This window comes from Calidris pugnax, unplaced genomic scaffold (assembly GCF_001431845.1).
Source record: "Calidris pugnax isolate Ruff unplaced genomic scaffold, ASM143184v1 scaffold371, whole genome shotgun sequence".
Classification (NCBI taxonomy): Eukaryota; Metazoa; Chordata; class Aves; order Charadriiformes; family Scolopacidae; genus Calidris; species Calidris pugnax.
Window position 1 is genome coordinate 1,335,236 of NW_015091373.1, and position 16,652 is coordinate 1,351,887.

Below are 16,652 nucleotides of genomic sequence, written 5' to 3' on the forward strand. Positions count from 1 at the left end.
GTGGGGGGGGGCGCGCGGGCGGTGAGCGAGGCAGCAGGCGCAAGGACGAAGGGAAGAGCTAGCCAAGATGCTTGTTCTAGAAAGCTTTTAATTCCCTTTATTAGTACCACTGTTAGTCAGAGGAGGGTTTGGGGCTTCCTTCTTTTGATATTTTTTTTTTCTTTGATTGGTTGGGTGGTTTTTTTGTTTTTTGTTTTTTTTTTTCATGGAAACAGTCATTAAAACACTTCACAGAAGTAGAAGAGATTTAAGTGCATGCAGAGCTCGGACCAATTTGTTTGACAAATATGCGCTTCTCCGGAACCTGTAACCTTCCCTTACCCAGCTGAGGAGGAGAGAGAGAGAGAGAGAGAGGGAGAGGAGGGACAGACGGACGGACGGACGGACAGACAGAGGGAAGCACAGCGTGAAGGAAAGGTGTTGGCTTTCTCTAGTGGCAGAGAGCAGCCAGGAGGGCTGCCCCCAGGGCCAGGGTGGCACGGCGGGGACCCCCGGCCGAGCGGGTGCCAGCCCCCACGCTGGCCCGTTCGGTGGGGAGGGCGGGCAGGGGGGCGGCCGTGCTGGGGGGCACATCCCCCAATGGGGTCCCCACCGGGACCACCCCGGAGCTGGCGGTACGGGGAGAGGTGAGTCCATCCCTGCGGGTCCCACCTGGTTCTCCGGGGATGGCTGCAAGGAAACCCTCCACGGTTGCAACGGAGGGAGCGGGGTGCTCTTCCTCCTCCTCCTCCTCCTCCTCATCCTCCTCTTCTGAATCACTCCCGGGGGGTCTCAGCACGCTGCTGCTGCCAGGCACCTCCACGTGCCACGGTGTCACCGCCGTCACCTCTGCCGCGGGGACGGTGCTCCCGTCCCCAGGGACAGCGGGCGAGGGGACCCACGGGGCCCCCGACTCCTCCTCTCCCTCCTCCTGCGTCTGCGGGGGCGCGGGGGGCAGCGGGGACACCCCGGGGCTTTCGGCCACGTCTCCCGACAGCTCGGCGTCTTCGGCGGCGGGGACGGAGGTGCTCGCCCCCCGGGACTTGTGGCCATCTGTCGAGGTGGCAGAAGCGGCACCGGTCGGCGATGTCACCCGGTGCCCCGGTGGCCCAGGGCTGGCAGCGTGGGCTGGCCGCCCCACGGCATCCTGCGGGCGATGGGGGCGGCACGTGGGGACAGTGGGGCTGGGCGGCCGGGGAAACCCCTCGGGGTGCTCCGTGTCACCTGCTGCGGCCCCCGCCGGGGACGGGGCACCGGTGGGTCCCTCTGCACCCGCCCGTGGGGCCACGGAGAGCGTCTGGGCACTGGCGGCTCCGTTCGGCTCCGTGGGCTGGTTGGGGTCTCGCCCTCCGCTCTCCGCCAAGGTGCTGGCCTTGTCCCTGCCCGGCGCTGCTCCCTCCTCCTCCTCCTCCTCCTCCTCCTCTGCAAAGGGCAAGGCAGAATGGCAGTGAGACGCCGGCACCGGGAGCCAGTCGGACCACGGGGCCACTGGCATCGCTGCGGATCCTGCCCGTGGCGGGGGGCGACGCTGGCAGGAAGATGCCCCAGGGAGACAGAAACGGCCCTGAGCCCACTTGACATTGTCCCCTCTGCAGTGGCCATGGCAAACCGAGCTCTGGCCGGGCCACTGGCCCCAGCACAGGCTTCCCAGCAGCGGGGGCCACGCTCAGCCCCTCACCGCTGCGCCTGGCCTCCTCTCCCTGCTCCGGCTCTTCGTGTTGCTAAATCACAGTCCGGCACTGACCCTGCATCGCTGGACCCCGGCCGAGGGAGGGACAGACGGGTGTCCCCACGCCGGTGGCTTGTGCCCAGCCCTACACCAAGACACGGGTGCCCCGGCCACGGGTGGTCCCTCCGTGGGAGGGATGGGGACGGCTGGGGAAACCCGGGCACCCACGGGTGCCTCCGACCTCTCCTTGCCATCCCGGCACCTCCGTCCCTGTGGCTTTTCTCTTGCACCCCAGCCCTGGCATCGCCCCAGAGGCTGCTCGACCTACCCGTGTCCCCAACTGTCCCTGTCCCCCCTCATCCTCCTCCGTGCTTTGGCAGCACAGCTAAATCGGGGGGACGCCTGCCTCGGGGGCGGCCAGGGCCATGGGGAAAAGGGGGTGGCAGGGGCCGGGTGACCTGAGGACACGGAGGTATCTAGCGGGGGGTGCCGGGTCACTGGCCCCGGGGCGTCTTCGGGGGACGGGCTCGGCTTTTCCAGCTCAGCGTCCTTAAAGAAAGGGACGGCGTAAATAGCCCCTCGCGACTCAATCTCCACTTGCGCTTTGGGCAGCTGCAGCTCCTCCAGCTTTTCTGCCACTGTAACAATCTCCTGGAGGCCCTCGGGCTCTCTGGCTCGGTATTTTCCTGCAGCCTCAGGGAAAGAGTTTGTCCCTTCTGTGGGCAGAAAGAAAGTGGGATATTACTGCCCCGCTCCTGGCCCCGCAGCAGGCAGAGATGCCCTCGCCCCCCGGCGTGGGGCTGGAGCTTTGGGGACAGCCTGGCCACCCCGGCGGGGGCTCTTGGCTTCGGCCGGCGTCCGGGCAGCGCCGAATTTTCCACTCACAGGGCGTTTTCTCCTCATCCCTGCCCTTCCCGACAGCGGCTCTCCCCGCTTCTCCCCCTCCAGTGAACCCTAAACCTCGATGCACCCCGACCCTGGGAGGGGGGGTGGGTCCTTCTCCACTCCCCCATCCCCACCCCGGGGAGCGCAGACGCGTGTGGGGAGTTAGTGGGTTATAGGGGTCGCGGATTCGTGGGACGGGTCCATCCTGCCTGACCCATGGCTTTCCCTGCCGAGAGATGGGGAAACTGAGGCACGGAGATGCGCGGCATCCAGTTGATCCGGGGGACGGTGTCCCCATCACGAGTCCCTGTGGCCCCGTGGGGGCTACACAGAGATGTGGGATGGGGAAGGAGGAGCAGAGGGGCTGCTCTTCCTCCCTCCATGCCCGTTATCCCTGCCAGCCTTCATCTTTCCTCATCCTCCCCTGGTTTATCGACCAGCGTCCAGGCCAGCCCCGGCAGCGCAGTCGACCCAGCCCGTGGGTCCCATTCCCTCTTCACTGCCGCGACATTCCCTAAAAACCAGCCTCGCAGCCCGCAGGGACCCAGCAGAGCCCCCCTGCCCTGGGGGATGAACCATCCGTGCCCCCCGCAGGGCACGCAGACCCACAGCAGCATGCAGGACACCCCTCCTTCTATCGCGACACGGTACCGAGGACATGCAGGGCATCCCTACTCCGTCGCGATATATCAGCATGCACCACTGAGACCAGGCAGAACATCCCTCCCCTATCGCGATGGATCAGTATCGGGACCATGCAGGTTACCGCTCCCCTGTCACGATATATCGGCGTGCAACACGAGGACCACGCGAGACCCCCCCTAACCCCCCCAGGGGAGGGGGATGCACACGGCGCCGACAGTACCAAACCCCCCTGGCTCTATCGCGATATCACCACCGACATGCCAGCATCCCAGTGCCATCCCAACCCTGCAGGACACCCCGACTCTGGGGGAGCCAGCACCCCCCCTTTCCCAAAACCTCAGGCTGGTCCCTGCCCGGGAGTACCCGGAGAGGGGGGGCCGGGTGTGGGGCTTTTGGGGGAGGGGGGGGCGCCCCTTTTTACCTCGAAAGCAATAGGCATCATATCTGCTCTGGGCATCGGGGAATCCCGTCTGGTTGCGGAAGAGGAAGATGGTTTTGACGCCGGGCAGGGCCCCCCCGCAGCGCTCCCGGGGGGTGACGATGGGGTAGCGGACGCTGCCGTCGGCCAACCAGCCGGGGCTGCAGGCGTCCAGCCCCCCGCTCCACGCCGCGTAGAGCTGCCCCGGGCTGGCCAGCTGGGCCCCCAGCCCCCGGCAGTGCATCGCCGCCTCCTCCAGCGTGAATCTCTCTGGGGACGTCTCCAAAAAGATCTCCCCTGCGAAGAGAGGAAGGAGACGGAGGGGGGTCAGCGCTGGGGAGTTGCTGGGAAAGGGGGGGAACGGGCTGTGGGAGCCCCCTCTGCTCTCTGCACGGCCCCCAGGAGCTGGATTGGGGATGGGGACATCCAGAGTGGTCCTCATGAGGAGGGCTGGAGGGCTGAGGAGGAGCCCTCATGAGGAGGGCTGGAGGGAGCTGCTGCCTCCCTGCACGGCTCCCAACGGGGCATGGCTCCTCGGAAACGGAGCTGGGACTTTAAGGCATACAGTCATGGAGTGGTTTGGGTTGGAAGGGACCTTAAAGACCACCCAGTCCCACCAGACAACTCCCACCAGCCCAGGTTGCTCCAAGCCCCCTCCAACCTGGCCTTGAACCCCTCCAGGGATGGGGCAGCCACAGCTTCTCGGGCCAACCTGGGCCAGGCTCTCACCACCCTCACACCAAAGAACTTCTGCCCCACATCTCAGCTCAACCTCCTATTTTTTGGTTTAAAACTGTTCCCCCTCGTTCTATGGCTCCACTCCCCAAACACCATCCCTGGAGGGATCGAAAAGCCAGTGCTGAGGGACACAGGGCAGTGGTGGGTTGGTCAGTGGTGGGTTGATGGTTGGTCTTGATGACCTTAAAGGTCCCCTCCAACCCAGGGAAGTGGTGGAGTCACCAGAGCATCACAGAACGTTTGGGGTTGGAAAGGACCTTCAAGACCATCCAGTTCCATCCCTTCTAGTGGAAGGGCATCTTCAATGAGACCAGGTTGCTCCAAGCCCCCTCCCACCTGCCCTTGAACCCCTCCAGGGATGGGGCAGCCAAAGCTTCTCTGGGCAACCTGGGCCAGGCTCTCACCACCCTCAGAGTGAAAAATTTCTTCCCAATATCACGTAATCATGGAATGGTTTGGGTTGGAAGAGACCTTCAAGACCATCCCATTCCCCCCTCCCTGCCCTGGGCAGGGACATTTCCCACCAGACCGGTTTGCTCCATGCCCCATCCACCCTGGTACCCATAAAAAGGATGCAGAGGAGCCAGTCTGTGCCCTGCACAGTGTGATCTACCTACAGGACATTTCTAAGGGGGCCTGCAAGCCCAGCAGACGCTGTGGTGGGGCTTCATGCTGAGAAAGGCTGGAGACCATGGTCCTAACACAGACCGTGTGCCTGCCCCCGGGACCGCACCACTCTCCTGGTACCAGCGCATCGTGCCCAGCATCCCACACCACATCCCTGCCATCTTCCCAGCATCCCCCCAGTCATCCCCACGGCAGCCACAGCCACCACTGGAGACCCCAAACAGGGCCCAAAGGATGTCCCCAGCCACCTCCACACACACCCGACCAGGTGGGATGTCCCCAAGCTGTGGGACAAGCAGAACCCAATGCATGCAAAGCTCGGAGTGAGCCTTCCCAGACCCCAAAACACCACACAGCCTGTGGGGCAGATCACCCTGGGCATCCTCCAGCCCCGAGGCCAGGGATGGGCACCAGCTGCTGGGAGGGAACACGTCACGCACCTCCCAAAACCAAACCAGAGCTGTTTTGGGGAGCAAACAGTGAGTCCCCACTTCTGCGTGCATCAAAGACCTCAAAACTTTGAGGAGCTCAGGGGTTTCAGGGCAGCTTTTACGCTGGGGTTCACAATGGGTTACGGGGACGAGTTAGTGCAGCCACAAAAGCAAGGGTGGGGTGGGGGGGGTGGACAAGGCTGGTGGCACCGCAAGCACCTGGGAGGTCCTCGGCGTAGCAGTAGACATCATACATGTCCTCCGGGTCCACCACGCCGTAGTTCCTCACCCCGGGGAAGCCGTTCATGTCTCCGTAACAGGCCTCGCGGGGGGTGTGGATGGGGTACCTGGGGGCAGGAAAGCAGAGGGGAGGGCTGGCGGCTCACAGGGCTTTGAGGGGGGGGTCACGGGGGGATGAAGGGCACGATGTGCCAGGTCCTGCACTTGGGCCACACCAACCCCCTGCAGCGCTCCAGGCTGGGGGAAGTGTGGCTGGAGCTGCCTGGAGGAAAGAGACCTGGGGGTTCTAGTTGACAAACGGCTGAATATGAGCCGGCGTGTGCCCAGGGGGGCAAGAAAGCCAACGGCATCCTGGCTTGTATCAAAAATAGTGTGACCAGCAGAAGTAGGGAGGTGATTGTGCCCCTGGACTCAGCACTGGGGAGGCCACACCCCGAGTGTTGTGTCCAGTTTTGGGCACCTCAATCCAAGAGAGATCTGGAGGTGCTGGAGCGAGTGCAGAGGAGGGCAACGAAACTAGTGAAGGGCCTAGAAGACAAATCATGAAGAGTGGCTGAAGGAGCTGGGGCTGTTCAGTGTGAGGAAGAGGAGGCTGAGGGGAGACCTCATCACTCTCTACAACTACGTGAAAGGACACTGTAGAGAGGTTGGGGCTGGGCTCTTCTCACAGGTCATTAGTGACAGAACGAGAGGGAACGGCTTCAAGCTCCAACAGGGCAGGTTTAGATTGAACATTAGGAAGGAATTTTTCACCCAAAGAGTGGTCGGGCGTTGGAACAGGCTGCCCAGGGAGGGGGTGGAGTCCCCATCCCTGGCTGTGTTTAAGGGCCGTTTAGATGCAGTGCTGAGGGACATGGTGTAGGGGAGGACTTTGTAGAGTAGGGGAGATGGTTGGACTCCATGATCCCAAGGGTCTCTTCCAACCTCAATGATTCTATGATTCTATGATGCTGGGGGTCCCCACCTGACGGTCTGGTCGGCGATCCACCCGGCGTCGCACTGCTCGTAGCCCCCCATGTAGGCGGCGTAGAGCTGCTCGGGGGTGGCGATGCGGGCGCCGATGCGGGCACAAGCCTCCTGCGCCTCGGCGAAGGTGTAGGCGTAACGCATGGAGCCCTCCCGGTAGTGAAACACCACCCCTGGGACCGAGGGGGGGGGACACAGACACACAGAGCCATGGGTAAGGGGCTTCACGGCAGCCCCCACCCTCATGGGTGCAGCTGCACCAGGGTGCATCCTCCCAGAAGCCCCCCCCACCCATGGATGGGTGCCCCTTTGGGCAGCCCCCGACCAAAATGGGTGCCCCTTTGCAGTAGCCCCCCACCCATTAGGGTACACCTGCACCCGGGTGGCCCTTTGGGCAGCCCCCTACCCACATGGGTGCATCTTTGCAGCAGCCCCCCACCCATGAGGGTGCATCTACACCCAGGTCCCCCTTTGAGCAGCCCCCCACCCATATAGGTGCCCCTTTGCAGTAGCCCCCCACCCATTAGGGTACACCTGCACCCGGGTGGCCCTTTGGGCAGCCCCCTACCCACATGGGTGCATCTTTGCAGCAGCCCCCCACCCATGAGGGTGCATCTACACCCAGGTCCCCCTTTGAGCAGCCCCCCACCCATATAGGTGCCCCTTTGCAGTAGCCCCCCACCCATTAGCCCCAGCCCCAAAGTCCCCACCGCTCCCCACCTGGCGGTACCTTTGACTCTGAGGTGGAGGATGTCGTGCCCGTCCTCGATGCCGTGCTGCACGTCGCAGCGGTAGATGCCCGAGTCGTTGGGGCGCAGCTCGGTGAGCAGCAGGGAGGCGTTGGTGTAGCGCTGGTGGAAGATGGGCAGGGAGGCGCGCAGGCGGTAGCCCTCGCTCACCTTCACCCTGTCCCCCCGGGCTACCAAGATCTCCACCTCCTTGCCCTCAGAGATGAAGGTCCACTTGACCCGGGGGGTTCCCAAGACCGCCCGGCGGCCGGGGGTCCCGGGTGTGGGCTGGGGGCCGAGGTAGGTGATGAGGCAGGGGATGGTGATGTCTCCTGCCAGCACGGGGTCGAGGGCTGGCTGCCGTGGGATGGAGACCTGCAGAGCCTTGAGGTCCTCTGGGTGGGAGAAGAGAGGAGCCGTGAGGGGGGTGACTCCCCACTCCCCCTCCATGCCCCAGACCCCCACCACAGGGCACCCCCGATGATGCCGAGTTACCTGTGCCATCTGCGGGGGCAAACACCTCCGGGACCACCGTGGGGGCAAACGCCCAGAGCAGCAGCAGCGGGAGGGCTGAGGCCATCCTCTGCCCTGCAACGGGATGGGGGGGGAGGAAAAACCACTGAGTGGGCTTAAAATCCAGAGAAACCTCCAAAATACCCCTTCCCTGCAGGAGGGGGAGAGGTCGGGGAGGGACCCCAGCCCGCGTGTGTGGGGATGGAGTGATGCATGTGGCATCGGGGGACGGATGGAGAGGGTGGCACCGGCACAGCTCGGGGGATCACCAGGACCCTTGGGTGGTGGGAGGGTGGAGAGGGAAGAGCAGGGAATATGCCCTGGGGAAGAGGAAGAAGGAGGAAGCACCAGCCACCAGGACCATTGGCTGGGGACCACTGGGTCCCATCCGTGCCCCCCCCACCAGCCTTCCTGGGGTCCCCTGGGGACACCAGAGCCCAGCCTGGCCCCCATGGCATGGAAAACCTGAGCCATGGGGGAACAGGGAAGGGGGATGCACTGGGGCCGCAGTGAAAAACCTCAGAAAGGGGATTTTTAACAACTTGGGGGAGGTGGCAGGGAATGAGGGGGGCGAGGGGAGGCAAGCGTGCAAGCAGGGCACACGCGTGTGCTCCCCTCCAGCTTCCACCCCGCCCCTGGCGGCGTGCACACGTGCGGGCGTGCGTGCCCTCGTGCACGTGTGCGCCGTGTGTACGGAGTTGGGGGGGGGAGTGGGTGTTGAGGTCAGCGAGCTGCTGGGGAAGAGGGGAAGAAGGGGGGGGGGACACACAGACACACACAGACACACACAGACACAGACACACACACACAGCCGAGGGGACACAAAGCGCGGGGCGGAGGGGGAGGGAAGGAGCAGGAAGGGCTTCTCGTTGCCATTCAGCTCACGCCGGAGGTTCCCCCCGCGCGGGGCTGGGAAAAAAGGGGGCCCAGCAAAGCGGCCATTATGTCCCAGGCCTCTCTCAAGGCTGCCTGGCACAAAGGGCTCTCCCCGGCAGGCTGGGGACCAGCGCTGAAAGGAGAGCCCAGTGGCTAGCACTGGTCCCCCGAGGAGGAGGAGGGGGACACACACACACACCACTGGGGACACCGGGCACGTCACCGAGTGGCTCCGGTTGCCCACGGGCTCGTACAGCCATCCGCAGAGGAGGAGGATGCTGAGGATGTGGGGAGATGCCCCTGCGTGGTCCAGGGGGGCAGAGACCCCATACCCCCTCACCCCTCTGCAGGGGGTCTCCTCACCCCCCCCCTCCCAGCTTCCCCACACCCGGGATGCTCCGCTTGGGTCCCCGAGGATGCTCCGCTCGGGTCCCCGGGGACAGGAGTACGGTGACCCTGAGACTCGGAGCAGCTTTGTAATTTATGAGCTCTTTGTGCTGCATTGATTTCGGCCGCCACAGAAGCGGATTTGGCACCTCCCGGGCGCTCTCTGGGCCAGGTCTCTGGCTGCCAGGGCCAAGCCGCCGGGAGGTTGTCCCCGTCACCAGCATCCCTCTGCCAGCAGCGCTCCCCGAGTTTACCCGTGGGACCGGTGCAGCGGGGAGAGGGTGTGAATACAGCCCCCGCACCACACACCATGGGTGTACAGCCCCCAGCACCACACATCGTGGATGTACAACCCCTAAAACTATGCACCATGGATGTACAGCCCCTAAAACTACACACCATGGATGTGCAGCCCCTGGAACCACACACCATGGATGTACAGCCCCTAGATCTACACACCATGGACATACAGCCCCTAAAACTACACACCATGGATGTACAACCCCTAGATCTACACACCATGAATGTACGGCTCCTGGCACCATGCACCATGGATGTACAACCCCTAAAACTACACACCATGGATGTACAGCCCCTGGCACCACACACCATGGATGTACAACCCCTAAAACTATGCACCATGGATGTACAGCCCCTGGTACCACACACCATGGATGAACAACCCCTAAAACTACACATCATGGATGTACAGCCCCTGGCACCACACACCATAGATGTACAACCCCTAGAACCAAGCATGGTGGATACACAGCCCCTGGCACCATGAACCATGAACATACAGCCCCAGGCACCACACACCATGGATACACAGCCCCTACCACCACATCCCGTGGATGCACAGCCCCTGGCATGAAGCACCATGGACACAGAGCCACACACCATGGATGCACAGCTCCTGGCACCATGTACTATGAACATACAGCCCCCAGCACCACACACCATGGATGCACAGCTCCTAGAACCAAGCACGGTGGATACACAGCCCCTGGCACCATGAACCATGAACATACAGCCCCCAGCACCACACACCATGGATGTACAACCCCTGGCACCACGCACCATGGATATACAGCCCCTGGCACCACACCCCTAGATCTACACACCATGGATGTACGGCTCCTGGCACCATGCACCATGGATGTACAACCCCTAAAACTACACACCATGGATGTACAGCCCCTGGCACCACACACCATGGATGTACAACCCCTAAAACTATGCACCATGGATGTACAGCCCCTGGTACCACACACCATGGATGAACAACCCCTAAAACTACACATCATGGATGTACAGCCCCTGGCACCACACACCATAGATGTACAACCCCTAGAACCAAGCATGGTGGATACACAGCCCCTGGCACCATGAACCATGAACATACAGCCCCAGGCACCACACACCATGGATACACAGCCCCTACCACCACATCCCGTGGATGCACAGCCCCTGGCATGAAGCACCATGGACACAGAGCCACACACCATGGATGCACAGCTCCTGGCACCATGTACTATGAACATACAGCCCCCAGCACCACACACCATGGATGCACAGCTCCTAGAACCAAGCACGGTGGATACACAGCCCCTGGCACCATGAACCATGAACATACAGCCCCCAGCACCACACACCATGGATGTACAACCCCTGGCACCACGCACCATGGATATACAGCCCCTGGCACCACGCACCATGGACATACAGCCTCACACCATGGATGTACAACCCCTGGCACCGTGCACCATGGACATACAGCCTCACACCATGGATGTACAGCCCTTGGCACCATGGGCATACAGCCACGCACCATGGACATACAGCCTCACACCACACAGCTCCTAGAACCAAGCACGGTGGATACACAGCCCCTGGCACCATGAACCATGAACATACAGCCCCCAGCACCACACACCATGGATGTACAACCCCTGGCACCACGCACCATGGATATACAGCCCCTGGCACCACGCACCATGGACATACAGCCTCACACCATGGATGTAGAACCCCTGGCACCACGCACCATGGACATTCAGCCTCACACCATGGATGTACAGCCCCTGGCACCATGCACCATGGGCATACAGCCTCATACCATGGACGTACAGCTCTGGCACCAAGCACCATGGACATACAGCCACACACCATGGATGTACAACCCCTGGCACCATGGACATACAGCTTCACACCATGGATGTACCGCTGCTGGCACCATGTACCATGGACATACAGCACCTGACACCATGGATGTACAGCCCCTGGCACCACACACCATGGATGTACAACCCCTAAAACTATGCACCATGGATGTACAGCCCCTGGTACCACACACCATGGATGAACAACCCCTAAAACTACACATCATGGATGTACAGCCCCTGGCACCACACACCATAGATGTACAACCCCTAGAACCAAGCATGGTGGATACACAGCCCCTGGCACCATGAACCATGAACATACAGCCCCAGGCACCACACACCATGGATACACAGCCCCTACCACCACATCCCGTGGATGCACAGCCCCTGGCATGAAGCACCATGGACACAGAGCCACACACCATGGATGCACAGCTCCTGGCACCATGTACTATGAACATACAGCCCCCAGCACCACACACCATGGATGCACAGCTCCTAGAACCAAGCACGGTGGATACACAGCCCCTGGCACCATGAACCATGAACATACAGCCCCCAGCACCACACACCATGGATGTACAACCCCTGGCACCACGCACCATGGATATACAGCCCCTGGCACCACGCACCATGGACATACAGCCTCACACCATGGATGTACAACCCCTGGCACCATGCACCATGGACATACAGCCTCACACCATGGATGTACAACCCCTGGCACCACGCACCATGGACATACAGCCTCACACCATGGATGTACAACCCCTGGCACCATGCACCATGGACATACAGCCTCACACCATGGATGTACAACCCCTGGCACCGTGCACCATGGACATACAGCCTCACACCATGGATGTACAGCCCCTAGCGCCATGGGCATAGAGCCACACACCATGGACGTACAACCCCTGACACCACGCACCATGGGCATACAGCCTCACACCATGGGCATACAGCACCGTGGACATACAGCCACACACCATGAAAGTACACCCCCTGGCACCAAGCACCATGGGCATACAGCCTCACACCATGGGCATACAGCTCTGGCACCATACACCATGGGCATACAGCCTCACACCATGGATGTACAACCCCTGGCACCATGCACCGTGGACATACAGCCACACACCATGGACATACAGCCCCTGGCACCATGCATTATGCACACACAGCCCCCGGCAACCACACACCATGGCGTACAGCTCTGACACCATGCACCATGGGCATACAGCCACACACCATGGATGTACAACCCCTGGCACCATGCACCGTGGACATACAGCCACACACCATGGACATACAGCCCCTGGCACCATGCATTATGCACACACAGCCCCCGGCAACCACACACCATGGATGTACAGCCACTGGCACCACACACCATGGCCATTGACCATCACTTGAAGACCACAAACCACCCCTTCCCAGCAGGACCCAAAACCCAGTCGCCCAGGCCCTGGCTGGCGGTGCCAGAGCCAAGTTGGGGGCTTTCTCTGCTCCGGCCGGATCATTTGAATTCAGCCCCACGGCTCCGGAGCGAGGGACACAAAACCCTCCTGCTCGGTGGCGGTGGCCGGGGTCCAGCGCGGGGGCTGGCTGCCGTCCCCCCCGGCCGGCCAAGCGAGGAAGGCTTTTGTCACGGGTGCCTTTTCTTCCCGTTCCCAAGGCGCCGCGGTGGCGTGAGCCGCGGCCGGCGGCAGCCACCGAGCCCCGGGGAGGAAATTCAAGTGATAAAACCCTGCAGGAACTGGGCAAACTGGGGAGAGAGGCTGTCTGCTCCCCCCCGCCCCCTCCCCGTGCCAGTCCCTGGCTGGGACCAGTGTGCCAGCACTGGGAATAGGATGTGGAAAGGGTTAAACCCAGTTTCTCCCTTACCCACGGGCAATGCCCCAAGGTCCCGGAGTCCTGAGATGGCAAAAAAACTCTCAGACGTCATGTTTGGGGTTTGGGGTTGGATTTTTGGGGCTTTTTTTGTTGTTCTTTTTTTCTCCCCTATTTGCCACAAACGGAAAAATTTTCAGGATGTGGAAAGGGTTAAACCCAGTTTCTCCCTTACCCACGGGCAATGCCCCAAGGTCCCGGAGTCCTGAGATGGCAAAAAAACTCTCAGACGTCATGTTTGGGGTTTGGGGTTGGATTTTTGGGGCTTTTTTTGTTGTTCTTTTTTTCTCCCCTATTTGCCACAAACGGAAAAATTTTCAGCCCACACATCAGGAGGGGAAAGCTGGGAGTGGGACTAGGGAAAAGTGGCCAAAAAACCTCAGAGAGGGGGGGAAATGATGGTGGCTTTTGGGGGTTCAATCATCTCCGAGACCTCGGAGCCGCCGGGGACGGACCGAGACTAGGGCAGGCACGTGGCGGGGCCGACTAACCTCCATTTCCGTGGGAAACCAGGTGGAAAATGGAGCTGAGGTTCTATTTTGGGCCGGGAGCAATGATTCTGTCTCCCCTGAGCTCGGCCCTGCTTTCGGAGGCGGCTCCTTGAACGCGGGGGGACGGCGTGACTTGGGGCTGGTCCAGGATGATTCTGGAGTTGGAGGGGGGGGGACAGAGAGCCTTTCCCATCTCCAGAGAGGGGCTTTCTCCTCCAGTGCCCCCTTGTCCCCTCCACGTGATGGTTACTCATCCCGGCTCACAAGGTGCCCTGCCAGCCCGCAGCGAGCCCGGGGAAGGCTGGGGATGGGGGGGGGGGGACAGGGACAGGCAGCGAAGCGGTGGCTTTCCAGGGATGCTCAGCTGCAGAATGAGTCAGCAGCCACGGGCAGGAGGCTGGCCCCACTCCAGGAACAAGCGGACAACCCCGTCCCCCCACTGGCAAAGGGCTTTGGACACCCCGGCCAGCCGGACGCGTCCATGTCCCCCGCCACGCACGCAGCCATCCCCGACACGCACGTGGCCGTGCCTGTATCACACACACACACCCTCTCGCCAAAAACTGGCCCCGTGTCCAGGATCGGTCCCCATCCCTGGATGTTCGTGGGGTGCAGCCATGCCCGGAGGGGTCCCCGGAGCTGGGGGGACCCCACACACCCCACGCTCTCCACGGGGGGAAGCGCCCGGCGGCCTCTTGGCAGCAGCCGCTGGCAGAGCTTAAAAGTCCGGAAGCAGGTGGGGACAACAGGGGGGTCCCTCCGGCTGCCAGAGCTGATTTCCCCCCCCCCCTTCAACCCAGCAGGGAGAAAGGGGCTCCTTGTTGCAGGGCTGGGGCACCTCCTGCACCCCCCCCGCAGCAGGAGGTCCAACCTTGGGGGGGAGTCTCCCTGGGGAGATAGAGCCCCCCCCACGGAGGGATTGGAGGTGGCAGCAGACCCCTTGGGGACCCCCCCAGGGACACACACGCCTGGGTGAGCATGTGACATGCACACATGAAGGTTTGCACCCCCATCCCTGCCTGTCCCGGTTTGTGAGGCTCGGGTGGGGAAACTGAGGCACGAGGTGGGGCAGGAGAAATGTGGGGTGGAGGATGGGGGGTGGGGGGTGTCCCAGATTTGGGCACTGCTGCGTGGGACCCACTAAACCAGGGCTCCCCAGCCCCTCTGCACCCTCGGACTCGCAGCTCCTCACTCCCAGCACAAGACCACAGCGCCCCGAGGAAGGAGCCAGGCTCCCAGTTTCCCCCAGTCTAAACCCATTCCTTGAAAAGCTGCCCTTAAAAACATCCCGACCCTCCTCGAGCAGTTGGAAAAGGATCCGGGCTGGGGCAGAGGGAGCTTTTCCCACCCCGAAAGGAAGAGCAACAGGTTCTGGGTTGGGTTGAGACGGGAGAAGTCGATGTGATGCGAGAGGAGGAGGAGGAGGCTTCGCCCAAAAGTGGTCCCCGGGGTGGGGGATGCTCAAGGGCAGCCCCTTCATCCCGAGGGACAAAATATTCTGGCTGGTGGGGGGAGGGGGAAGGGGTTTACAGAAAATTACCCCAGCCCTGGGGACCCCACGGGGGAGCTGGGGTTCACGTCGGGGCTGCTCGGTGGGGAAAAAGTCATGAAAATCCCGCAAAATGACTCTTTTTTCCCCCAGCCCCTCCTGCCCCCCGCACTGGGGCACCGGCAGAGCCGGGGGAGGATGGGGAGATCCGGCGGTCCCCCGCAGCCACCCCAAAACCCCAAACTCTGCCCCAGCCCCTGCGGGATCCTGAAAACCTCCCCAGGGAGAGCAGAGGGGGGGGCAGGAGGGGGGGGAGCCGGACCCCTGGGTCTCTGTGCAAACCCCTCCGTGCCTCAGTTTCCCTTCCCGCTGCCACCCCGACCGCAGCCTCCTTGGGACAAGGACCCATCCGGAGGCTCTGCAGGACGGAGGGGGAGGGTCCCCCCGAGAGGGGACACCCCAGTCCCATGCCGGACCCCCAACAGCTCCCCCAAACTGAGGATCCCACGGGAACAGCTGCTGTATCAGCAAAATCCGCAAAAATCCCTTTTATCCCCAAAATCTTAGAGCCCGACCGGGCTGGGCTCCAGGCTGCGGCGACCGGGCAGCACCAAAGTCCTTTTTCTACCCAACTTAGCAAAAACCAGACACACACCACCCCCCACCCAGCCCCCTTTCTGCCCCCAGATCTGCAGAACCGGCGTCGGTACAAATTGATCCGTTAAAAATAAAAATAAAATTAAAAAAAAACCTTGCAGCGCGATTCTCTCCTCCCGGGGGACGGGGGGGGTCAGGTCGGTGACAAGGACAAAGTGGGATGGTTGAGGGGGGGGGGACCACCAGCTTGAAGCATCCTCCTGGAGGGAGGATGCCTTGTGCCCCCGCATCCCGCGGCGGGGCGGGGGGGGGGGGAAACATTTGGGAAACTCCCCGGACCCCCCCCCCACCCCCCCCCCCCCCCCCCCCCCCCGCCCCCTCGGAAAATCGCGTTCCTCACCTTAGGAATCCGCACGGGCACCTGGGACCCCCCACGAAAGCCGGGAAACGCCGACCGTATTTTTCGGACTCTCCCGAGACGCACGCGGTTTCGCGGGGGGGGGGGGAAGATAAAAAAAATAAATTATTACCGTGTTGGCAGGCGCTTCGTCCCTCCCCTTCCCTCCCTCCTGGCAGCTGGCAAAGCCAGCACGGGATGCCCAGCGTGGGGAGAGGAGGATGCTCAACTTGGGCACATTATTTAACGATGGGTCCCCCAGACCTGGCCAAAAAAGGGGGTTTCCCCTCCCCCCCCCCCCCCCTTTCCCACTTTCAAAACAGATGTTTTTTGAAAAAAAAAGCCACCAAAGCCCAAACCAAGCAAAAAAACCCCTACACTAACAATGTGCAGTAAAAGGTATCACAGTTCATGCTGTTTTATTGCCCTCCTTCCAAAATGATCAGTTTTGAATACAAGATATATGGACATGAAACCAAGAAATATGGAGGTGGCCCTAAAGCGATATTAACGGGCTT

General features: G+C 61.8%; 1 protein-coding gene across 1 annotated transcript in view; it reads right to left on the reverse strand.

The window, feature by feature from the left end:
- Positions 1–15,911, reverse strand: part of BCAN (brevican) — a 29,304-nt gene extending 13,393 nt beyond the window's left edge. Inside the window, exons 1-9 of the mRNA XM_014961245.1 lie at positions 15,892–15,911; positions 7,822–7,914; positions 7,329–7,721; positions 6,597–6,771; positions 5,612–5,739; positions 3,600–3,893; positions 2,107–2,364; positions 1,204–1,401; positions 652–1,032 (exon numbers count right to left, since the gene is read on the reverse strand). Of these exons, the coding sequence (XP_014816731.1) occupies positions 652–1,032; positions 1,204–1,401; positions 2,107–2,364; positions 3,600–3,893; positions 5,612–5,739; positions 6,597–6,771; positions 7,329–7,721; positions 7,822–7,906 (1,912 nt within the window). The 5' untranslated portion in view covers positions 7,907–7,914; positions 15,892–15,911. The remainder of the gene's footprint in view (positions 1–651; positions 1,033–1,203; positions 1,402–2,106; positions 2,365–3,599; positions 3,894–5,611; positions 5,740–6,596; positions 6,772–7,328; positions 7,722–7,821; positions 7,915–15,891) is intronic.
- Between the last annotated feature and the right edge of the window lie 741 nt (positions 15,912–16,652).